Raw genomic sequence first — 26,276 nt, forward strand, 5'->3', positions numbered from 1 at the left:
TTTCTTATGACGAAGCCTCTGTTTTTTGTGGAACACCTGGAGGATAAGTTTGGGGAAGTGGCGGGGTTGTCTAAAATGAGGAATGGGTCCATCCTCCTCAAGACGTCCTCCCCAGCCCAGTCACGAGCGTTGCTCTTGTGCGATAAGCTGGGTGACGTCCCTTTTACCGTCACTCCCCACAGTAGCTTAAATATGGTCCAGGGGATTATTTACCATCGTGACCTCTTGTTACAATCCGATGACGAGCTGAGAGCCAACTTGGAACGACGTGGTGTACATTTTGTCCGTCATGTACATAGAGGGCCCAAGGCTAACAGGGTGGCCACCGGTGCCTTTATCTTGGCCTTCGAGGGTGATGTCTTGCCCGAGAAGGTCAGGGTGATGGTTTACCGTTGCAACGTGAAGCCATACGTCCCTCCCCCGATGTGGTGCTTCCAGTGCTGGAAGTTTGGGCATATGTCCTCTCGTTGCCCATCCAGCGCTACATGTCGAGATTGTGGATGCCCTTCTCATCCCGATTCTCCATGTGCGCCTCCGCCTGTATGTGTCAACTGTGGGGAGCACCACTCTCCATGCTCGCCGGATTGCCCCGTTCTTCATAAGGAGCGGAAGATCATGGAATTTAAGACCCTGGACCGGCTTACTTATCGAGAGGCAAAACTGAAAAATGAAAGGTTGTATCCTGCTTCCATTCGACCATCTTATGCTGCAGCCACGTTATTGTCGCCCACGCGAGCGACGGTTGTCGCCTCATCTGTGCCGCCTTGAGTGGGCCCTCGGGGCCGTGTATCTCTGTCTGCCCCCCTCGTGTCTGGGGGCAAGCCTTCCTCTGTTGCCCCCTTTGCAGTTGGGGGCAAACCCTCTTCTGTCGCTCCCCCCACGCTTACTTCGGGAGTGACATCTGCTCCACAACCGGGAGGCTCGATTCCTCCCCCTCCTTCTCCGCCGGCGTTGCCTCCGCCGGTTCCTCTCTCGCAGAAGGGGTCCCTCGGGGCTCTCCCTTCCTCCGTTTCTTCTCCTTCCCAGCCAGATGTCAGCCAGTGGTTGAAGGTTCTGGCACCTGCTGGTTGTAGGGCTTCTGTGTCGTCGTCAGCCTCCGACGCTCCTTCAGAGAAGCTCTCCCAGCCCTCTCACCCTAAGGGCCGACGTGAGAAGAAGGAACGGCATGTGTCCAAGAAGGAGGACGTTCCGGCGGTTTCAGCACCGCCTGCTGTACATAGTCCTGGCTCCGGGGATGAGGTGGAGATCCTCGCCTCTGCCGCGGATCTCGCCCTCACGGAACCCTTGGGGGCCTCTCCTATGGACTCAGCTGACTCTCCCCCGGTGGTGGCAGTTGGCTCTGAAGCGCTGTCTGCCTCTTAGTCGCATTCACGCCCTCCCAGTCCCTTCCTGCTTCCATTCTCCAATGGAACTGCGGCGGTTATTTCCGCCACCTGCCTGAGCTACGGATGCTTCTGAGTGATTCCCGTGTTCTCTGCATTGCTCTGCAGGAAACTTGGTTTCCTGCACTGCGGACCCCCGCCCTACGCGGTTATCGGGGATACTATAAGAACCGTGCTGCCTGTCAACGAGCGTCAGGTGGGGTTTGCCTCTTTGTTCACCACTCTGTCTGTAGCTCGCCAGTACCCCTTCAGACGCCTTTAGAGGCAGTTGCTGCCAGGGTTGAGCTCTCGCCAGCTATTACTGTTTGCTCTGTTTACATTCCTCCGGATGGGGAGCTCCCCCGACATGTCTTGGCTGCGTTGCTGGCTCAACTCCCGCCACCATTGCTGCTTCTGGGCGATTTCAATGCCCACAACCCTCTATGGGGTGGGATTGTCTCTGATGACCGTGGTCGGGCCGTGGAGCATTTGTTGGCTCAGCTCGACCTTAGCCTCTTGAACACCGGTGCTCCCACGCATTTCAGTGTTGCCCATGGCTCGTTCTCGGCCATCGATCTCTCTCTATGCAGCCCTGGACTTGTCCCATCCCTCCACTGGAGGGTGCACCCTGACCTGTGCGGTAGTGACCATTTTCCCATCTATTTGTCACTACCCCAGTGTCGTTCTTCTGGGCGCCTGCCCCGCTGGGCTCTCCACAGGGCAGACTGGCCAGCTTTTACTTCTGCTGCAACCATTGAGTCTCCCCCACAGGGTGACATTGACGAGGTGGTCCGTGTTTTAACCACGTCCATCATTTCAGCGGCCGAGGCTGCCATCCCCCGAATGTCTGGCCTCCCTCGGAGGAAGGCTGTACCCTGGTGGTCGCCGGAGGTTGCTGAGGCTATTCGCGACCGTCGGCGGGCTCTCCAGCGTCATAGGCGGCACCCGTCTCTAGAGACCCTCATCGCCTTTAAGAGGCTCCGTGCCTTGGCCCGTCGTCTTATGGCATGGCGTAAGCAGGAGTGCTGGGAGAGGTATGTCTCATCCTTGGGCTCCCATGTCTCCCCCTCACTTGTGTGGTCCCGGATCCGGCGGATTTATGGATACCAGACCCCTATGGGTGTCCCTGGGCTCTCCTCGGACGGCGCTGTCTGCACGGACGCTGCCGCCATTGCTGAACGGCTTGCCGCGCACTTCGCTCAGAGCTCTGCAACTGCATCTTATCCCCCCGCCTTTCGCTCTCTAAAGGAGCGAGCCGAGCGGACGCCGTTCTCATTCCACACGCGTCGTTCTGAAACATACAATGCTCCTTTCAGCGAGAGGGAATTCCTCGCTGCCCTCGCCGATTGCCCTGATACAGCACCAGGCCCAGACTGCATCCACGCGCAGATGCTGAAGCATCTCTCCAGGGACTGCCAGAGGCACATTCTCGCGATATTTAATCGCATTTGGAGCGAAGGCGTGTTCCCGTCGCAATGGCGAGAGGGTGTTATTGTCCCCATCTTGAAGCCCGGTGTGGACCCACTGGCGGTGGACAGCTATCGTCCCATTACCCTCACCAACGTTTTGTGCAAATTGCTCGAACGTATGGTGGGGCGGCGTTTGTGTTGGGTCCTTGAGTCGCACGGTCTCCTCGCTCCATCCCAGGGTGGCTTCCGTCGGGGCCGGTCTGCAATGGACAATTTGGTGTGGCTGGAATCTGCTGTCCGTACGGACTTTGCCCAACGTCAGCATCTCGTTGCTGTATTTTTCGATCTGCGGAAGGCGTATGACACCACATGGAGGCATCACATCCTCGCCACATTGCATGAGTGGGGTCTTCGTAGTCGGCTCCCGGCTTTTCTTCAAAGCTTTTTATTGCGCCGCTCTTTCCGGGTGCAAGTCGGTGCCACCTCTAGTTCATCTTATATCCAGGAAAATGGGGTCCCGCAGGGCTCGGTGTTGAGTGTCTCCTTATTTCTAGTGGCCATTAATGGTCTGGCTGCAGCAGTGGGGTCGTCGGTGTCTCCTTCTTTGTATGCCGACGACTTCTGCATCTCATTTAGCTCCACGACTACGGGAGTCGCCGACCGCAGGCTCCAAGTCGCCGTTCGCAAGGCAGCATCATGGGCTCTGACTCATGGTTTTCAGTTCTCTGCACCCAAGACTCGAGTTATGCACTTCTGCAGGCGTCGGACGGTCCACCCTCATCCTGAACTTTACCTTGACGGCCACCTGCTTGAAGCGGTGGACACTTGCCGCTTCTTGGGACTCGTGTTTGATGCCCGGCTCACATGGGTTCCTCATGTTACTCAGCTGAAACAAAAATGCTGGCGGCACCTCAACGCCCTCCGCTGCCTTAGCCACACGTCTTGGGGTGCAGATCGCTGCATGCTGCTGCAATTGTACAGAGCCCTTGTGCAGTCCCGGCTTGATTATGGGAGCCTGGCCTATGGGTCTGCGTCACCCTCAGTGTTGAAGCTGTTAGACCCCATACACCACTGTGGGGTTCGGCTTGCCACTGGCGCTTTTCGCACTAGCCCCGTGGATAGTCTACTGGTGGAGGCCGGGGTTCCCCCGCTGCGGATTCGCCGCCATCGTCTGCTCACCGACTATGCTGTCCACGTGCATTGCTCGCCAGGCCATCCCAATCGTCGCCTGCTTTTCCCTGCCATGGTCCTCCATCTGCCCGAACGGCGACCTAGGTCTGGGCTTTCCATAGCTGTCTGCGTCGGGTTCCTGCTGTCGGAACTGGGGTCATTCCCTCTTCTGCCTCCCTTCCGGGTCCGTGCACCTACGCCTCCCTGGTGTTTGCCCTGGCCGTCCATCTGTCTGGACTTGGCGCAGGGACCCAAGGACTCGGTTCCACCTGTGGCCTTCCATCGCCGTTTTCTTGCGCTCGTCGCCTCATTTCCGGGCTGTGAGCCTGTCTACACTGATGGTTCCCTGGTTGATGGTCGCACTGCCTACGCTTTTGCTCATGCTGCCCATGTTGAGCAACGCTCCTTGCCGGCTGGCTGCAGTATTTTTACTGCAGAGCTGGTGGCCATCTTACGCGCTCTTGAGCATATGCATTTCTGCTCAGGTAGGTCCATCGTCATCTGCAGTGACTCCCTGAGCAGCCTTCAGGCCATCGACCGCTGCTATCCCTCTTCTCCTCTGGTGTCCTCTATTCAGGAGTCTATTTCCGCCATTGCCCGTTCTGGTCGTTCGGTGGTCTTGGTTTGGACGCCAGGTCATGTTGGCATCCCGAGGAACAAACGTGTTGACAGGCTGGCCAAAGGGACGATCGACGCCCCAGCTTTGGAGATCGGCCTCACAGCTCGCGATCAGCAGCTGGTGTTGCGCCGTAAGGTGCTTGGGGTGTGGTCTGCTGAGTGGTGAGGCATGACGGCGCCTAATAAACTGCGGGCTGTCAAGGAGACGACCGATGTGTGGCTCTCCTCCCTGTGGTCTTCTCGCAGGGACTCGGTAGTCCTGTGTCGGCTGCGCATCGGCCATACATACCTGACGCACGGCCATCTTTTGCGTCAGGAGGATCCCCCCCTGTGTCAGTGTGGGTCCCGGCTGACGGTCGCCCACATTTTATTGGAGTGTCCCAGACTACGCACCCTTCGGCAGTCTTTTAATCTCCCGGGCACTTTGCCTTTGGTTTTATGCGACGATGCCTCCATGGCTGACAGTGTTTTACATTTTATCCATGGTAGTTCCTTTTATGGTTCCATTTAGGGGTGTCCTGCTGCTTTCCCTTTGTGTGTGTCTCTAGTCCTCGAGTCTCTCGTTTTTGGTTGATGATTTTAGTGTGTAGTCGGTTGGTTGACTCTTCCCCTTTTTTGTAGTCATGGTTGGTCAACCAGTCTCCGGCCGTCTTCTTTTCTTCTGTTTCTTTTTGTCTGGTGTTCATCTGTCCTCTTCGTCTCTGTTGTGTTCGTTACCGCATTTGTTCTTTTAGGGCCGGGGGGGGGGGGGGGGGAGTATCCTTCCCCTTGGGGTTTTACCTGCTCCGCGCCTTAATGTCTCGCCTGTTTTTGGAATAGGGGACTGATGACCTTAGCTGTTTAGTCCCCCTTAAACTTCCCAACAACCACCACCACCATAAGGAGTTCCGTTATTGTGGAATTACGGTTTTCACGGACCGGGTCATCGACTTTTTCGACAAGTTCGGCAGTCACTATGCTGGGTCTTCCACTTCGCTCTTCGTCGTGAACATTAGTTCGGCCACTTTTAAATTTTATGACCCATTGACGCACTCAACCTTCAGTGATTAAGTTGTCCCCCATACACTTCACAAAGCTGCCGATAGATTTCTATCGGAGTACAGTTTTTTGCAGTCAGAAACCTTATTACAGCATGCACTTCACACTTCGCGGCATTTTCAATTAACACTGACATTTCAAACTGTCACAGTAACTCAACGGAGTACAGCAGGAACCTCTCACTAGCACGGCAGGATGCTGACTGAGCGGCGGAATGCAAGGACACCAAGATGGCCGCGCTAGTCCCGCCACTAACGGACACAAACGAAAACTTAATGTACTTTGTGGATAGCCCTCGTATATTGTAGCTAAATGATAAGGGATGTTTCTTTCTATGTATTCGCAGCACATTACACTTGTCTATACTGAGATTCAATTGCCATTCCCTGCACCATGGCAGTAGGTGGCAGCACAATGCACCTAATATGGAAAATTTATGTTTTTAGGGGTGTCCGGATATTTTTGATCTCAGTGTTATTCATGTGACCTCTTTAATTTTTAGTATTTAAAAAATTTATTGCTCACACGCGACATAAATATTGAAAAAGCATCACTTGTAATCAGTAGTTTATAATGTTTTGGACTACTTAAAATGGCTCCCAGTCTGGCTTCAAACAGTGTGCAGCGTAGGTCTGTAGTGCCACGTTTTTTTTACCTCCATCCTACATATGTACTGCAGCACCCTGGGTGGTGGCAAAAGCATCACTGACCGCCATAATTTCTTATCTCAGACACACAGATTTTGCAGATGTAACAGATGCTGGATGCCATATGTTTATACTTCGAGGAGCTTAGGGAACGATGCGGGAGGCCCTGACCGAAGTACTAGGCAAGGTCCTAGTGCTTTTCATTGCCTTCCTCCGACCGTAATGGGGATGAATGATGATGATGATGATGATGATGATGATGAAGACGACACAACACCCAGTCATCTCGAGGCATGAAAAATCCCTTACCCCGCTGGAAATCGAACCTGGGACCTCGTGCGCAGGAAGCGAGAACGCTTCCGCGACACCACGAGCTGCGGAATGTGTGATATAAATATAGGTTAAAAATACACTGATCCCGCAGCAACAAGGAAGAGTTGAGAGATACAAAGGAAAGTGAGAAGGTGGGCTTCTGTATCTGAAAGATGTGGTCTGTCCAAATTTCGTGTTGCTCGCATCAGTCGCGCTAATATCGGAACTATGAGCATGCATATGAGGTTTGCTTCAAATACGCACTGCAGCGGTTGTCTGCGTTAGTCAACTTCGAAATTGTATGTGGTGAGTTGATGTTAGTCAAGAACGCGTTTAAGATTACAACACCTCACTGAATTCGAACGAGATCGTGTAATAGCCCTATGAAAAGGTGGATGTTTCAGGACTTGGCAGGGATGTGCCCACTGCACATGACTGCCGGCAGCGGTGGTCACCAGACTCTACAGCCACAAGACGACCGGGCTCCAGTCGGTCACATGGTGTTACTGAGAAGGGTTCAAAATGGTTCAAATGGCTCTGAGCACTATGGGACTCAACTGCTGAGGTCATTAGTCCCCTAGAACTTAGAACTAGTTAAACCTAACTAACCTAAGGACATCACAAACATCCATGCCCGAGGCAGGATTCGAACCTGCGACCGTAGCGGTCTTGCGGTTCCAGACTGCAGCGCCTTTAACCGCACGGCCATACTGAGAAGGGAACCTCCCCATCGCACCCCCCTCAGATTTAGTTATAAGTTGGCACAGTGGATACGCCTTGAAAAACTGAACACAGATCAATCGAGAAAAATGGAAGTAGTTGTGTGGAACTACGAAAAAAAAAATAAGCAAAATATACAAACTGAGTAGTCTATGCACAACATAGGCAACATCAAGGATAGTGTGAGCTCAGGAGCGCCGTGGCCGTGTGGTTAGCGTGAGCAGCTGCGGAGCGAGAGGCCCTTGGTTCAAGTCTTCCCTCGAGAGAAAAGTTCAATTTTTTATTTTCAGACAATTATCTGTCCGTCCGATGCGAGGTAACTGCGTCGTAGTATGGGGACGCTACACCTAAACAAACATCGAAACACACGACGTCAGTCGACTACAGCACACGGAAGAAAGAGTCTACATCTACATGATTACTCTGCAATTCACATGTAAGTGCTTGGCAGAGGGTTCGTCGAACCACAATCATACTATCTCCCTGCCATTCCACTCCCGAACAGCGCGCGGGAAAAACGAACACCTAAACCTTTCTGTTCCAGCTCTGATTTCTCTTATTTTATTTTCATGATCATTTCTCCCTACGTAAGTGGGTGTCAACAAAATATTTTCGCATTCGGAAGAGAAAGTTGGTGACGGAAATTTCGTAAATAGATCTCGCCGCGACGAAAAACGTCTTTGCTGTAGTGACTTCCATCCCAATTCGCGTATCATATCTGCCACACTCTCTCCCCTACTACGTGATAATACAAAACGAGCTGCCCTTTCTTGCACCCTTTCGATGTCCTCCGTCAATGTCACCTGGTAAGGATCCCACACCGCGCAGCAATATTCTAACAGAGGACAAACGAGTGTAGTGTAAGCTGTCTCTTTAGTGGACTTGTTGCATCTTCTAAGTGTCCTGCCAATGAAACGCAACCTTTGGCTCGCCTTCCCCACAATATTATCTATGTGGTCTTTCCAACTTGTTCGTAATTTTAACACCCAGGTACTTAGTTAAACTGACAGAATCGAGAATTGTACTATTTATCGAGTAATCGAATTCCAACGGATTTCTTTTGGAACTCTTGTGGATCACCTCACACTTTTCGTTATTTAGCGTCAACTGCCACCTGCCACACCATACAGCAATCTTTTCTAAATCGCTTTGGAACTGATACTGGTCTTCGGATGACCTTACTAGACCATAAATTACAGAATCATCTGCAAACAACCTAAGACAACTGCTACGATTGTCACCCAGGTCATTTATATACATCAGGAAGAGCAGAGGTCGCAGGACGCTTCCCTGGGGAACACCTGATATCACTTCAGTTTTACTCGATGATTTGCCGTCTATTACTACGAACTGCGACCTTCCTGACAGGAAATCACGAATCCAGTCGCACAACTGAGACGATACCCCATAGGCCCGCAGTTAGATTAGAAGTCGCTTGTGAGGAAAGGTGACAAAAACTTTCCGGAAATCTAGAAATACGGAATCAACTTGAGATCCCCTGTCGATAGCGGCCATTACTTCGTGCGAATAAAGAGCTAGCTGCGTTGAACAAGAACGATGTTTTCTGAAACCATGCTGATCACGTATCAATAGATCGTTCCCTTCGAGGTGATTCATAATGTTTGAATACAGTATATGCTCCAAAACCCTACTGCAAACCGACGTCAATGATATAGGTCTGTAGTTCGATGGATTACTCCTACTACCCTTCTTAAACACTGGTGCGATCTGCGCAATTTTCCAATCTGTATGTACAGATCTATCAGTGAGCGAGCGGTTGTATATGAGTGCTAAGTAGGGAGCTATTGTATCAGCGTAATCTGAAAGGAACCTAATCGGTAGTATTCCTGCTCCCTGGCTGGCAGTTGAATGTTCGCTACTTTGGACGAGACTGCATTAAATACGTGAGATGTATTTCGTGGGCAATACCAATCCAGCAAATATAGCTCGCGACTTCAGTAACAAGGTCAATGAATATTTTCCGAACTGTAAGGAATCGGAAAGTTCCTTAATGGATCGAACGATTGTCGAACATTTGTATGATTATTTCCTACATTTGTTGATAAACAGTACGTGTGGTGGTGATTGTCTGAAAATAAAAAATTAAACTACTCACTCGACGGAAGATTTGAACCAAAGACTTCTCATTCCGCAGCTGCTCACGCTAACCACGGGACGACGGCGCTCCTGAGCTCACACTATCCTTGATGTTACCTATCTTGAGCATGGACTACTCAGTTTGTATATTTTGCTTATGTTTTTCATAGTTCCACACAACTTCTTCCTGTTTTCTCGGTTGATCTGTGTTCAGTTTTTCAAGGCCTATCCACTGTGCCAACTTATAACTAAATCTGAGGGGGGGGGGGGGGGTTGATGGGGAGGTTCCCCTGTGAGAAGGAAAACCAACGTGTTCGGCATATGTTTCTGGCATCTGCAGCACCAGTCTGAACAGCACCTGGCACCGCAGTGACACATTGAACTGTTGCAAATCAGTTAGTTCAAGAACAGCTCCGAGCAGGAGCCGTATACCGTGCATTCCACTGACTGCAAACAATTGCTGTTTGCGACTTCAGTGGTGTCAATCGTGCGCTCATTTGAGGGCAGGATGGAGGTTTGCTGTGTTTCTGACGAAAGTCTGTTCTGCCTCGGTGGCAGTGACTGTCGTTTGTTGGTTAGACCAGTTGAGGGGCTGCAATCAAGCTGTCTGCACACCAGACTCAGTCTGGTCACTCCACCTGTTATGCTCCCCATTCATGAACAACATACCAGGTGGCGTTTTCCAACAGGATATCGCTCGCCCACGTACCGCCGTTGTAACCCAACATGCTGTACGGAGTGTCGCCATGTTGCCTTGGCCTGCTCGATCACCAGATCTGTCTCCAGTCGAGCACATATCACACATCATCGGACTGCAAGTCCAGCGTCATCCACAAACAGCATTAACCATCCCTTTATTGACCGACCAAGTGCAATCAAATAGGAAACTTACAAGAACATCATTTTTCGACATAGTCTTCTTGCGTTTCAACGCAGTTCGTCCATGGTTGTACACGCTTCCTGATGCCTTCATAAAAGAAAGTCCTCGGTTGAGCTGCGTGCCAGGAATGCACCGCTTCGGCTATTATGGAAAATGCACCGTCTGCACTTCCCGAAGGCCTACGTCCGACTGATAGCGTCCTACCTGGAGCAACGAACCTTCGCTGTACAAGTCGAAGATCAACTCTCCGCAGGACGCCCTATCCGAGCTGGCGTACCTCAAGGCTCAGTTCTCGCGCCGGTACTATACTGCGTGTTCACATCGGACCTGCCAATACCTCCGCGGGTCGAAAAAGCTGTCTACGCGGACGACACGATGTTCTCCAGAAGTCGCTGGCGCGAGGTGCTGATCCCTCGCCTTCAGGCAGCTTGCCACGCCTTGCAGGACTGGGCTGCAAAATAGCGTATTGCATTTAACCCGGCGAAGACACAGGCCATTGTCTTCACGACGAAGAGGACTGCACCGGAAAGAACACTCCGCCTCTACGATGTTGAAATTCCATGGAGTGACACCGTCCGCTACCTGAGGGTCCCCATGGATAAAAGGTTGACGTGGAAGCCTCACATTGAAGACGTGAGGATAAAGGTCATCCGACGGATGGGCGCCCTCTACCCATTCCTAAACGAACAATCGGAGCTGTCGCCGGTGAACGGCCTTCTCGTATTTCGACTCTACCTACGACCGCTGTTTGATTATGCGTGCGAGGTCTGGGGCAGCGCAGCGAGGACCCATGATCAACGCCTCCAGTGTCTGCAAAACAAGATCCTGAGACGGGTCTTCCATGTACACTCGCAGTTCCCTCACGGATACCTCCACGAGGCAGCCGAAGAAGACGAAGTGCTGGAACGGCACAAGAAGAAAGCAAGACGGTTTTATACCCAGACAAGGACTTGTACGAACCCTCTCATCAGGGAGCTAGGAGCTCCAGCCAATCCCAGGGACCGCTACAGAGGACCAGTGGCCAAGCTAGACCGATGAAGACTGAAAGCAGAAAAGCACTGCCATCCCCCATCATGCCCTGAAGACCAAGAAAACCCCCAAAACTGATGAAACCACAACGTCCCGCACCCACAGATGCCACACACAAATAAAGATGATAACATAAACACACACCACCTCAGCAGAAGCAGAAAATGCCGCAAGGTAAACTCTGCACAAAGCAGCTAATTTAAGTTAGACTTAAGTAAGCGGATGGAGCTTCTTTCACTGCTTCGTCCGAGGCAAACCGACGGCCCCTTAATGCCTGTTTGAGTGGACCAAACTAGTGATAGTCAGAAGCGGCGTGATCGGGACTATATGGAGGATGATCCGGTACTTCAAATTTGAGTTTCTGTAGCGTTTCAGCAGTGTGGGCAGCACTGTCGTGCAATAACACAACACCTTTCGACAACAACCCTCGGCGTCTGCTTCGAACTGCAGGCTTTAGCCTGGCAGTAAGCATCTCACCTTATTGTACACTGTTTATTATTGTCCCCCTTTCCCCATAATGTTCCAGTACTGGACCTAGTGCGTCCCAAAAAACCGTAAGCATCGGTTTTCTTGCGGACTGTTGGGTCTTGAACCTTTTCTTGCACAGCGAATTTGGATGATTCCATTCCATACTCTGCCGTTTACTCTCCGGTTCGTAATGATGGATCCATGTTTCGTCACCAGTAATAATCCCGTCTAAGAAGTTGTCCCCTTCGTTACCATAGCGATCCAAATGTTTTTTTGCAGATGTCCAAACGCGTTTGTTATGCATCTGTGTGAGTTGTTTTGGGACCCATCCTTGACTTCCGGAAGGCGTTCGATACAGTTCCGCACTGTCGCCTGATAAACAAAGTAAGAGCCTACGGGATATCAGACCAGCTGTGTGGCTGGATTGCAGAGATTTTAGCAAACAGAATACAGCATGTTGTTAGCAATGGAGAGACTTCTACAGACGTTAAAGTAACCTCTGGCGTGCCACAGGGGAGTGTTATGGGACCATTGCTTTTCACAATATACACTCCTGGAAATTGAAATAAGAACACCGTGAATTCATTGTCCCAGGAAGGGGAAACTTTATTGACACATTCCTGGGGTCAGATACATCACATCATCACACTGACAGAACCACTGGCACATAGACACAGGCAACAGAGCATGCACAATGTCGGCACTAGTACAGTGTGTATCCACCTTTCGCAGCAATGCAGGCTGCTATTCTCCCATGGAGACGATCGTAGAGATGCTGGATGTAGTCCTGTGGAACGGCTTGCCATGCCATTTCCACCTGGCGCCTCAGTTGGACCAGCGTTCGTGCTGGACGTGCAGACCGCGTGAGACGACGCTTCATCCAGTCCCAAACATGCTCAATGGGGGACAGGTCCGGAGATCTTGCTGGCCAGGGTAGTTGACTTACACCTTCTAGAGCACGTTGGGTGGCACGGGATACATGCGGACGTGCATTGTCCTGTTGGAACAGCAAGTTCCCTTGCCGGTCTAGGAATGGTAGAACGATGGGTTCGATGACGGTTTGGATGTACCATGCACTATTCAGTGTCCCCTCGACGATCACCAGTGGTGTACGGCCAGTGTAGGAGATCGCTCCCCACACCATGATGCCGGGTGTTGGCCCTGTGTGCCTCGGTCGTATGCAGTCCTGATTGTGGCGCTCACCTGCACGGCGCCAAACACGCATACGACCATCATTGGCACCAAGGCAGAAGCGACTCTCATCGCTGAAGACGACACGTCTCCATTCGTCCCTCCATTCACGCCTGTCGCGACACCACTGGAGGCGGGCTGCACGATGTTGGGGCGTGAGCGGAAGACGGCCTAACGGTGTGCGGGACCGTAGCCCAGCTTCATGGAGACGGTTGCGAATGGTCCTCGCCGATACCCCAGGAGCAACAGTGTCCCTAATTTGCTGGGAAGTGGTGGTGCGGTCCCCTACGGCACTGTGTAGGATCCTACGGTCTTGGCGTGCATCCGTGCGTCGCTGCGGTCCGGTCCCAGGTCGACGGGCACGTGCACCTTCCGCCGACCACTGGCGACAACATCGATGTACTGTGGAGACCTGACGCCCCACGTGTTGAGCAATTCGGCGGTACGTCCACCCGGCCTCCCACAATCCCACTATACGCCCTCGCTCAAAGTCCGTCAACTGCACATACGGTTCACGTCCACGCTGTCGCGGCATGCTACTAGTGTTAAAGACTGCGATGGAGCTCCGTATGCCACGGCAAACTGGCTGACACTGACGGCGGCGCTGCACAAATGCTGCGCAGCTAGCGCCATTCGACGTCCAACACCGCGGTTCCTGGTGTGTCCGCTGTGCCGTGCGTGTGATCATTGCTTGTACAGCCCTCTCGCAGTGTCTGGAGCAAGTATGGTGGGTCTGACACACCGGTGTCAATGTGTTCTTTTTTCCATTTCCAGGAGTGTATATAAATGACCTAGTAGATAGTGTCGGAAGTTCCGTGCGGCTTTTCGCGGATGATGCTGTAGTATACAGAGAAGTTGCAGCATTAGAAAATTTTAGCGAAATGCAGGAAGATCTGCAGCGGATACGCACTTGGTGCAGGGAGTGGCAACTGACCCTGAACATAGACAAATGTAATGTATTGCGAATACCTAGAAAGAAGGATCCTTTATTGAATGATTATATGATAGCGGAACAAACACTGGTAGCAGTTACTTCTGTAAAATATCTGGGAGTATGTGTGCAGAACGATTTGAAGTGGAATGATCATACACTCTTGGAAATGGAAAAAAGAACACATTGACACCGGTGTGTCAGACCCACCATACTTGCTCCGGACACTGCGAGAGGGCTGTACAAGCAATGATCACACGCACGGCACAGCGGACACACCAGGAACCGCGGTGTTGGCCGTCGAATGGCGCTAGCTGCGCAGCATTTGTGCAGCGCCGCCGTCAGTGTCAGCCAGTTTGCCGTGGCATACGGAACTCCATCGCAGTCTTTAACACTGGTAGCATGCCGTGACAGCGTGGACGTGAACCGTATGTGCAGTTGACGGACTTTGAGCGAGGGCGTATAGTGGGCATGCGGGAGGCCGGGTGGACGTACCGCCGAATTGCTCAACACGTGGGGCGTGAGGTCTCAACAGTACATCGATGTTGTCGCCAGTGGTCGGCGGAAGGTGCACGTGCCCGTCGACCTGGGACCGGACCGCAGCGACGCACGGATGCACGCCAAGACCGTAGGATCCTACGCAGTGCCGTAGGGGACCGCACCGCCACTTCCCAGCAAATTAGGGACACTGTTGCTCCTGGGGTATCGGCGAGGACCATTCGCAACCGTCTCCATGAAGCTGGGCTATGGTCCCGCACACCGTTGGGCCGTCATCCGCCCACGCCCCAACATCGTGCAGCCCGCCTCCAGTGGTGTCGCGCCGCTCTTCTGCGGCCGTCTCTCTGCGTGGTACTGATTCCTCAAGTGCTGCTTCTCTTGCCCCTTCGGCCTTCCCTTCCGTGGCTACCCCCTGGGAGGAGGGTCAGGCCCGTCGTCTAGGGGCAAAACCTTTCCCCCGTTATCTAGTTTGCACCGGGACTGATGGAGATACTTTCACCAGTGTCAAACCTTTATTCTTTGTGGAACACATTGAAGACAAGTTCGGCGAAGTGGACTCCCTGAGCAAGATGCGGTCGGGTTCATTACTGATAAAAACTGCTTCGGCTGCCCAATCTGCGGCCCTTCGTGCCTGTACCCATCTTGGCACAATTCCCGTGTCCATTACCCCTCACCAGTCTCTAAATATGGTACAAGGTGTGATTTTTCACAGAGACCTCATCCTTCAAACTGATGAGGAACTTCGGGACAATCTCGGACGGCGGGGTGTTCACTTTGTTCGGCGTGTTCAGAAGGGTCCTAAAGATAATCGTATTGATACTGGTGCCTTTATCCTGGCCTTTGAAGGGGATACCCTTCCTGAGAAAGTTAAGATTATGGTCTATCGCTGTGATGTGAAGCCGTACATCCCACCTCTTATGCGGTGTTTTAAGTGCTTGCGTTTTGGCCACATGTCTTCTCGCTGTACCCAGGACCCTCTCTGTGGTGACTGTGGACGTCCACTCCATGAGGGGAGTCCCTGTGTTCCCCCTCCTGTATGTGTAAATTGTCATGGTAGTCATTCTCCACGTTCAGCAGATTGCCCAGTCTATAAGAAAGAAAAAAAGATACAGGAGTATAAGTCTCTTGATCGTTTAAGCTACACAGAGGCCCGTAAGAAATATGCACGATTGCACCCTGTGTCCATGACATATAGTTACGCCTTGGTTACATCTTCATCCCTTCCTCCCCCTTCCTTACCCCCGTCCCGGACCCCTCTCCTTCCCCCCTCCCCTGCGGCTCCCACACCTTCTCCTCTGGGCGCCGCTCCCCCTCCCCAGCCGGAGAAGTGTCCTACTCCTTCGGCGTCTGCCGGTCAAGGGCGCCTCTCCCGGGATGCCCCTTCCCGGCACCTTCCAGGTCAAAGGTCTGCTGCAGCGCGGCGACCGCGAGAGCCGCGGTCTATCGGCCCCCAGGTCGCCCGGTCTCTTTCTGTTCCTGATCTTGCTGCAGCTGGCTCCATTATGCCACACAGCCCTCCTCGATCTCAGCCTGAAAAGAAGAAGAAACATAAGTCCCGGGACAAAGAGCCTCTGGTGTCACCGGAGGTCCCTTCCCCGGCTTCACAACCGGATTCTGACCTGTCGTTTATGGATGTCGCCCCCTCCTTGTCGGTGACGGGTGGGGACCCGGCGGTATGACTGGATTTAGCGTGTTCAGCCCTCATTTAAACCATCGTTCTGTGGTTCTCCAATGGAATTGTAATGGCTACTATCGTCACCTTCCGGAATTGAAATCCCTTCTTTCGTCCTACTCAGCAGCTTGTGTGGTTCTCCAGGAATCTCATTTTACTGATGCTCACTCACCGACCCTCCGTGGGTTCCGTGTTTTCTGTCGAAATCGGGTCGGACCCTTGCGGGCTTCTGGTGGCGTTTGTACGTTGGTCCGTACAGACATTGCTAGCACGTGGATTCCTCTCCAAACTACATTGGAAGCAGTTGCTGTTAGGGTCCACTTAGACTCTGCAGTCACAGTATGCAATCTTTATCTCCCTCCTGACAGGACTCTTACACCTGCTGCCTTAACCACCCTTCTTCAGCAACTTCCTCCTCCCTTCCTCCTCCTTGGGGATTTTAATGCTCATCATCCTTTGTGGGGCAGTGCCTTTCCATCTAGACGAGGTCTTCTTATCGACCAATTTATTGCAGACCACGACCTGTGCCTTCTTAATGATGGCTCCCCTACTCATTTCAGTGCTGGTCATGGTACCTTTTCTGCCATTGATCTCTCTCTTTCTTCTCCCTCTCTCCTCCCTTCATTACACTGGTCGCCACACGACGACCTTTGTGATAGTGACCATTTCCCGTTGATTATCACGCTCCCTTCCCGCTCCCCGATGGAGAGGTTACCTCGTTGGTCTTTCCACCGCGCCGATTGGCCTCTATATACTGCACAGGTCGAGTTTTCTCCCTCTTTGTCGGGTTGTATTGATGACGTCCTACGTGACGTGTCTGACGCGATTGTTCGCGCTGCTAACCTTGCTGTCCCGCGCTCATCTGGACAATTTCGTCGTCGGCAAGTCCCGTGGTGGAGTACGGCCATTGCCATTGCCATCCGTGATCGCCGTCGAGCTTTGCAACAGTTTAAGAGGCACCCATCTGTAGCCAGCCTTTCTACCTTTAAGCGCCTTCGCGCTAAAGCCCGTTATTTAATCAAACAGAGCAAGCGGATATGTTGGGAACGATTCGTTTCTTCCCTTGGTTCCACTGTCCCTCTGTCACGGGTATGGGCTACACTTCGCTCTCTCCAAGGTTGCCATCGGCAGTCCACCCTCCCAGGCCTTCACCTCCCAGATGGCATTTGTACGGACCCATTAGTTCTCGCAGAACATCTTGCGACCCATTTTGCAGTGGCATCAGCGTCGGCCTCCTATCCAGCTGCTTTCCTTCATCAAAAACAGCAGGCTGAAGCTGTCACCTTATGTTTCACCACTTGTGAGTCAGAATCTTACAACGAACCTTTCACTGAATGGGAATTTCTTTCTGCTCTATCTGCTTCTCATGATACAGCTCCTGGCCCAGATTCCATTCATAACCAGCTGCTTCAACATCTCAGTGCTCCACAACGGCACCATCTTCTTCGGGTGTTTAACCGTATCTGGCTCCAGGGTGACTTCCCTTCTCAGTGGAGGGATAGCATTGTGGTTCCTGTCCTTAAGCCTGGTCAGAACCCCCTATCTGTTGACAGCTATCGGCCAATTAGTTTGACCAATGTTGGTTGTAAGTTACTTGAACGGCTGGTAGCCCGTCGGCTCACTTGGGTCCTCGAATCTCGGGATCTATTGTCCCCTTACCAGTGTGGCTTTCGAGAGGGACGATCTCCAATCGATCATTTGCTTCGCTTGGAATCCGCAGTTCGGCAGGCTTTTTCCCAGCGCCGCCATTTGGTTGCAGTGTTTTTTGACCTTCGCAAGGCCTATGACACGGCCTGGCGCCATCACATCTTACTAACCCTTCATCAGTGGGGTCTTCGGGGCCCACTCCCGATTTTTATCCGCCAGTTCCTGATCCATCGGTCATTCAGAGTTCGAGTTGGTACTGCTTTTAGTTCTCCACGGACCCAGGAGACGGGCATCCCACAGGGTTCTGTCTTGAGTGTCCTTCTTTTCCTCATTGCTATCGATGGACTTGTGGCCTCTGTCGGTCCCTTGGTCGCCCCTGCCCTGTATGTGGATGATTTCTGCATTTGGGTTAGTTCCTCCTCGATGCCATCTGCAGAACGGCAGCTCCAGGTGGCTATACGGCGTGCCTCTGCATGGACCCTCTCCCACGGGTTTCAATTCTCTCCTTTAAAATCGCGGGTGGTCCACTTCTGTCGCCGTACTACGGTCCACCCTGATCCAGAGCTCTATCTCGCTGCACAAAGATTGCCTGTGGTTCCACAGTTTCGTTTCCTAGGTCTTCTTTTCGACAACAAGCTCACTTGGCTGCCCCATATCAGACTCCTGAAGGTAGGATGTTTCCGTAAACTCAATGTCCTTCGCTTCCTTGCCCACTCCTCCTGGGGTGCGGACCGTTCCCTCCTCCTCCGTCTTTATCGTGCTCTAGTTCTGTCACGTTTGGACTATGGTTGTCAAGTTTATGGTTCAGCTGCTCCTTCCACGCTGCACGTGCTGGATCCAGTCCACCATCGTGGTATCCGTTTGGCCACCGGTGCCTTCCCTACTAGCCCTGTTGATAGTCTCCTGGTTGAAGCTGGGATCCCCCCCCCTTTCTGTTCGGCGGTCCCAGCTTCTGGTGTCTTATGCCCTTACTATCCGTTCTTCTCCCGCTCATCCTTCCTATTCTATCCTATTCCCAGACCATGGACGTCGCCCGCCTGACTCCCGCCCTCGGGCGGGTTTACCGGTTGGGCTGCGCCTTGCGTCTCTTACCCGTGATTTTCGGCTTCCTTCTTTGTCCTGTCTTCCTCGCTCCCTCCCCTCCACCCCTCCTTGGTTAGTTCCTCGGCCTCGAATTCGGATGGATCTCCGCCGCGGTCCGAAAGATTCCATCCCCCCGGTGGTGTTCCGTTCCTTTTTCCGCCAAATTTTATGGGAGTTTCGGGATGCTGTTGTTTTTTACACTGATGGTTCTAAATCTGCTGATCATGTTGGGTATGCCTTCACGTCCTTTGTTGGAACGGAAAATCATCTACTGCCACCCTCATGTGGGGTGTTTACTGCGGAATTGATGGCAATTTCCCGGGCCCTTACCTTTATTAAACAATCCCAACACAACCGCGTTTTGTTATGTACGGACTCGATGAGTGGCCTTCTTGCTATTGACCGGTGTTTTTCGCGCCATCCCTTGGTCTCTGCCATCCATGACCATCTCGCTGATCTTCACCGTGCTGCTTGTTCCATTGACTTCCTATGGGTCCCGGGCCATGTGGGTATCCCGGGTAATGAGCTCGCTGATCGTTTGGCTGGGGGAGCAGTTACTTACCCCCCCGTTTTCTGTAACCCCTCCTGCAGCGGATTTACGGCTTCACATCAAATCCCACTTTGCACAGTCATGGGCCAATTCTTGGGAGGCTACTCCACTGTCTAATAAACTTCGTGTCATTAAGGTGAATACAGGCCCATGGCGTTCTTCCTTTAGCCTCTCCCGCAAGGACTCGACCACACTGTGTCGTCTCCGCATTGGCCATACCAGGCTGACCCATGGTTTCCTTTTGCGTGATGAGCCACCCCCGCTATGTGGTTGTGGAGCCTTCCAGTCAGTGGCCCACATTTTGGTTGAATGCCCCCTTCTTTTGGCTCTGCGTGCTAAGTACAGACTCCCCCACACTTTACCTTTGATGTTGGCTGACGATTCCCGGATGGTCTCTCTGGTTCTAGGTTTCCTCCGGGAGAGTGGTTTTTATTCTCAGTTTTAAAGTTTTTAATCTCCCTCTGGTGTTGGGGCAGGGCGGTGAGTGTCTGGGTGTCTCCCACTGTAGGCAGTGTTCAGAGATTCCCGATTCACCTCCCTGACCGGAATCCTCTTTTCTTTCCCTTTTACTCTGTTTTTACCCCTTCTTTTTAAGGCTTGGTTAGTTTTTCTATTCCCATACGTACTTTCTGCATTATAGCAGTTGTACCTTTTAAGTCACAGGTGGTCTTGCCTATGCTGTTTCAGCATAGTGTTGGGTTCGTTCTCTTGCCAACTTCCCTCATTTGTTTTTACTAATGACAACGTGACTGCCCTTTTACGTTTCCCCTTTATCCGTTTTATTTTTCTGACTATACTGAGATGTCCCGTTAGCAGAATGCAGTCTACTTGCAACAAGGGACTGATGACCTTGCTGTTTGGTCCCTTTAACCTCAAACAACCAACCAACCAGTGGTGTCGCGACAGGCGTGAATGGAGGGACGAATGGAGACGTGTCGTCTTCAGCGATGAGAGTCGCTTCTGCCTTGGTGCCAATGATGGTCGTATGCGTGTTTGGCGCCGTGCAGGTGAGCGCCACGATCAGGACTGCATACGACCGAGGCACACAGGGCCAACACCCGGCATCATGGTGTGGGGAGCGATCTCCTACACTGGCCGTACACCACTGGTGATCGTCGAGGGGACACTGAATAGTGCACGGTACATCCAAACCGTCATCGAACCCATCGTTCTACCATTCCTAGACCGGCAAGGGAACTTGCTGTTCCAACAGGACAATGCACGTCCACATGTATCCCGTGCCACCCAACGTGCTCTAGAAGGTGTAAGTCAACTACCCTGGCCAGCAAGATCTCCGGATCTGTCCCCCATTGAGCATGTTTGGGACTGGATGAAGCGTCGTCTCACGCGGTCTGCACGTCCAGCACGAACGCTGGTCCAACTGAGGCGCCAGGTGGAAATGGCATGGCAAGCCGTTCCACAGGACTACATCCAGCATCTCTACGATCGTCTCCATGGGAGAATAGCAGCCTGCATTGCTGCGAAAGGTGGATATACACTGTACTAGTGCCGACATTGTGCATGCTCTGTTGCCTGTGTCTATGTGCCTGTGGTTCTGTCAGTGTGATCATGTGATGTATCTGACCCCAGGAATGTGTCAATAAAGTTTCCCCTTCCTGGGACAATGAATTCACGGTGTTCTTATTTCAATTTCCAGGAGTGTATAAAATTAATTGTTGGTAAGGCGGGTGCCAGGTTGAGATTCATTGGGAGAGTGCTTAGAAAATGTAGTCCATCAACAAAGGAGGTGGCTTACAAAACACTCGTTCGACCTATACTTGAGTATTGCTCATCAGTGTGGGATCCGTACCGGATCGGGTTAACGGAGGAGATAGAGGAGATCCAAAGAAGAGCGGCACGTTTCGTCACAGGGTTATTTGGTAAGCGTGATAGCGTTACGGAGATGTTTAGCAAAGTCGAGTGGAAGACTCTGCAAGAGAGGCGCTCTGCATCGCGGTGTAGCTTGCTCGCCAGGTTTCGAGAGGGTGCGTTTCTGGATGAGGTATCGAATATTTTGATTCCCCCTACTTGTACCTCCCGAGGAGATCACGAATGTAAAATTAGAGAGATTCGAGCGCGCACGGAGGCTATCAGACAGTCGTTCTTCCCGCGAACCATACGCGATTGGAACAGAAAAGGGAGGTAATGACAGTGGCACGTAAAGTTCCCTCCGCCACACACCGTTGGGTGGCTTGCGGAGTATAAATGTAGATGTAGAACAAACTTTATGAAATCCAAGTCTGTAGTGGATGATTTCGTAGGCAGAACCGTGACTAATTTTCAGACGATGTGCCACTTCGTCAATAGTTAATCGTCTAAGAGAATCATTTCACGTGAACACTCAATGATTTCTTCATTTGTGGCGGTAAACGGTCGTCCGGCTCCTTCATCGTGTGTAAAACTTGTGCGACAATTTCGGAATTTTTCAATCCATTCGAAGACACTCCGTTGTGGCAAAACACTGTTCCCGTACTGTACCGAAAGTCTGCGATGAGTTTCAGCCCCTGCTACGCCTTCCGACCACAAGAAACGGATCACTGAACGTTGCTCTTCTTCGGTACAAACAGACAGCGGAGCACCCATGATTAACACGGCAGCGATAAAGAAACTAAGCTAGCAGCTTGAAAATTGCGAAGATGTAGCAACAAATAAACAAAGCATGGGTCATAAACGTAAAACGACAGTACTGCCAAAATAAACAAAAACAGAACTAAATTGCGGATAAATATGGACTTACTCTCGTAATTTGATTTTATGTATTTTAGTCTGAAATACATCGTATACAGAATCAGTGAAACAGCCGAGAATGTTCACATTATATATATAGTAATGTTAGAGGAGGGTGTCCCATTGCAATATACATCACATCTACAGATTTGCATCTCATTCGAGTAATTCCTTCGGGTCCGTTCTTTTGTTTTTAATTCTGCTGTTGATCAAAATTTGTCTCAAACACGGTCTCTGTTTGACGAAAACATCAAACCCAGGCACACACTGTCGACCATTTGACAAAACTAGTAAAGTTTCGAGAGACTGTTTGATTGTTTACTGGGACCTTTAGGCTGTGGTAGTACCTCGGAGGATTCGCAGCTCGTAGTCTTGCGCACGGGGTCCCGGGTTCCATTTCGGCGAGGTCAGGGATTTTCCCTGCCTCGAGATGACTGGGTGGTGTTGTCATCATCATCATCATCATCATCATCATTCATCCCCATTACGGTCGGAGGAAGACAATGGCAAACCACCTCCACTCGGATCTTGCCTAGTCGGCGGTGCCGGTCTCCTGCATCTTCCCCCTACCCTCCTCGGAGTATGGGACATCATCATCATCCCTGCGCAACTCAGACTCGCTGTTGTTGTTGTTGTTGCAGAAGAGCAGCAGACGGGCAGCTACTGCTGGGCCGCAGTCGGCGCCGCTCTCGCACTGCTGCTGCAGCGGCTCTGGCGGTTGATCAGCAAGTGGGCGGGTCGCTCCTGCGGTAAGTCCTGTATGGTAAGCAGGAGGAGGAGGAGGAGACGATGATTTACCCCGAATCTACGATATTTTTTCCGAACCGGGTCAAAAACTTGATAGTGGCGAGTGGCAGCGCCCCTCCCCCTTCCCACTCTCGCGTTTGATATAGGATGTCAAAAGTTTTAAAAAAATCGATTTTTGAGAAATATGTTCATTTTGTAGAGCACATCTTTCTGAAGAGTTTGATATATACACTACTGTCCATTAAAATTGCTACACCACGAAGATGACGTGCCTACATATGTGAAATTTAACCGACAGGAAGAAGATGCTATGAAATGGGAATGATTAGCTTTTCAGAGCATTCACACAAGGTTGGCGCCGGTGGCGCCGCCTACAACGTGCCGACATGAGGAAAGTTTCCAACCGATTTCTCATACACAAACAGCAGTTGAGCGGCGTTGCCTGGTGAAATGTTGTTGTGATGCCTCGTGTAAGGAGGAGAAATGCGTACCATCACGTTTCCGACTTTGATAAAGGTCGGATTGTAGCCTATCGCGATTGCGGTTTATCGTATCGCGACATTGCTGCTCGCGTCGGTCGAGATCCAATGACTGTTAGCAGAATATGGAATCGGTGGGTTAAGGAGGGTAATACGGAACGCCGTGCTGGATCCCAACGGCCTCTTATCACTAGCAGTCGAGATGACAGGCATCTTATCCGCACGGCTGTAACGCATCGTGCAGCCACGTCTCGATCCCTGAGTCAACAGATGGGGACGTTTGCAAGACAACAACCATCTGCACGAACAGTTCGACGACGTTTGCAGCAGCACGGACTATGAGCTCGGAGACCGTGGCTGCGGTTACCCTTGACGCCGCATCACAGACAGGAGCGCCTGCGATGGTGTATTCGACGACGAACCTGGGTGCACAAGTGGCAAAACGTCAATTTTTTCGGATGAATCCAGGTTCTATTTACAGCATCACAATGGTCGCATCCATGTTTGGTGACATCACAGTGAACGCACATTGGAAGCGTTTATTCCTCTTCGCCATACTGGCGTATCACCTGGCGTGACGGTATAGGGTACAACTAGTAACACGTCTCGGCTACCTCTTGTTCGCACTGACGGCACTTTGAACAATGGACGTTACATTTCAGATCTGTTACGACCCGTGGCTCTACCCTTCATTCGGTCCCTGCGAAACCCTACATTTCAGCAGGATAATGCACGACCGCATGTCGCAGGTCCTGTACGGGCCTTTCTGGATACAGAAAATGTTCGACTGCTGCCCTGGCCAGCACATTCTCCAGATCTCTTACCAACTGAAAACGTCTGGTCTATGGTGCCGGGCAACTGGCTCGTCACAATACGCCAGTCACTACTCTTGATGAACTGTGGTATCGTGTTAAAGCTACATGGGCAGCTGTACCTGTACACGCCATCCGAGCTCTGTTTGACTCAATGCCCAGGCGTATGAAGGCCGTTATTACGGCCAGAGGTGGTTGTTCTGGGTACTGATTTCTCAGGATCTATGCACCCAAATTGCGTGAAAATGTAATCACATGTCAGTTCTAGTGTAATATATATGTCCAATGAATACCCGTATATCATCTGCATTTCTTCTTGGTGTAGCAAGTTTAATGGCCAGTAGTGTGGAATATGTACGCTATGTGATCAAAAGCATGACACTTGAATGAAAATGACGTACAAGCTTGTAGCACCCGCCATCGGTAATGCTGGAATTCAATATGGTGTTGGCCGACCCGTGGCCTTGATAACAGCTTCCACTCTCGCAGGCATACGTTCAATCATGTGCTGGAAGGTATCTTGGGGAACTGCAGCCCATTCTCAAACCATTCCAATAAAGTGACTTGGCGTCTTCCTCCGAGTGCAAACACTTTGATATGATGGGGGCTCTCCGTATAAGTAGTTCGCATCTTTTAGCGAGTTTTGATGTATCTCTTTTTGCAAAGGTATCTCTTGCTGTTTCCTTGGCTGATTGGTTAACAGTTTCAGAATCACTTCCTTGTTTTCATACGCTCTTTCGTCAAAAAGAAGTTTCGCAGCACCCCGGTTTCCAGAACTCCTGAAGATAGACGCTCACTGTGGGTATTGTATCGCACACACAGTTCCTTTGGCTATTATCACTAAACCCGCGTCACCGACTGTGCGGCTGGTCCCGGCGGAGGTTCGAGTCCTCCCACGGGCATGGGTGTGTGTGTTTGTCCTAAGGATAATTTAGGTTAAGTAGTGTGTAAGCTTAGGGACTGATGATCTTAGCAGCTAAGTCCCATAAGATTTCGCACGCATTTGAACAACAACTAAACTCGCCTAAAGATGTAAACAACCATGCATGAACAGCGCCTATTAGATGGAGGGGATCCGACAGCAGATCAGTTCCAGTCATTACATAAGGAAGGAGGTACACGGCTCGTGTTGTCTGTTGTTCAACCATGCCTAGACGGTCAATACAGCGCTTCGATCGCGTCCGCATTGTTACATTGTGTCAGGAAGGGCTCTCAACAAGGGAAGTGTGCAGGCGTCTCGGAGTGAACCAAAGCGATGTTCGGGCATGGAGGACATATAGAGACACAGGAACTGTCGACGACATGCCTCGCTCACGCCGGCCGAGGGCTACTACTGCAGTGGATGACGGCCACCTACGGATTATGGCTCGAAGGAACCCAGACAGCCTTTCAGCCATAGGATGTCGTGTTACGACTCACTGAGCGTAATAGGCTGCGTGATGCGCAGCTTCACTCCCGACGTCCTTGGCGAGGTCCATCTTTGCAACCACGACACCATGCAGCGCGGTACAGATGGGCCCAACAACATGCCGAATGTACCGCTCAGGATTGGCATCACGTTCTCTTCACCAATGAGTCTCTCATATGCCTTCAACCAGATAATCGTCGGAGACGAGTTTGGAGGCAACCTGGTCAGGCTTAATGCCCCACATACTGTCCAGCGAATGCAACAAGGTGGAGGGTTCCCTGATGTTTTGGGGTGGCATTATGTGGAGCCGACGTAAGCCGCTGGTGGTCATGGAAGGCGCCATAACGGCTGTACAATACGTGAATGCTATCCGCTGATCGATAGCGGCAGCATACTGGCAAGGCATTCGTCCTCATGGACGATAATTCACGCCCCCATATTGCACATCTTGTGAATGACTTCCTTCAGGATAACGACATCGCTCGACTAGACAGCGTGTTCTCCAGACATGAACGCTATCAAACCTATCCGGGATATGAAACTTCCTGGCAGATTAAAACTGTGTGCCCGACCGAGACTTGAACTCGGGTCCTTTGCCTTTGGCGGGCAAGTGCTCTACCATCTGAGCTACGCAAGCACGACTCACGCCCGGTCCTCACAGCTTTACTTCTGCCAGTATCTCGTCTCCTACCTTCCAAACTTTACAGAAGCTCTCCTGCGAACCTTGCAGAACTAGCACTCCTGAAAGAAAGGATACTGCGGAGACATGGCTTAGCCACAGC

The 26,276-nt window shown here is 51.5% G+C and overlaps 1 protein-coding gene across 6 annotated transcripts in view; it reads left to right on the top strand.

Moving 5' to 3' along the window:
- The window catches only part of LOC124554016 (speckle-type POZ protein-like), a 125,421-nt gene that overhangs the window by 47,536 nt on the left and 51,609 nt on the right, over positions 1 to 26,276 (top strand). For all 6 annotated transcript variants that reach the window (XM_047128042.1, XM_047128044.1, XM_047128043.1 and 3 more), the window contains exon 3: positions 22,690 to 22,797. In XM_047128042.1, the coding sequence (XP_046983998.1) occupies positions 22,690 to 22,797 (108 nt within the window). The remainder of the gene's footprint in view (positions 1 to 22,689; positions 22,798 to 26,276) is intronic.

Source organism: Schistocerca americana, chromosome 11, assembly GCF_021461395.2.
Source record: "Schistocerca americana isolate TAMUIC-IGC-003095 chromosome 11, iqSchAmer2.1, whole genome shotgun sequence".
Taxonomy (NCBI): domain Eukaryota; kingdom Metazoa; phylum Arthropoda; class Insecta; order Orthoptera; family Acrididae; genus Schistocerca; species Schistocerca americana.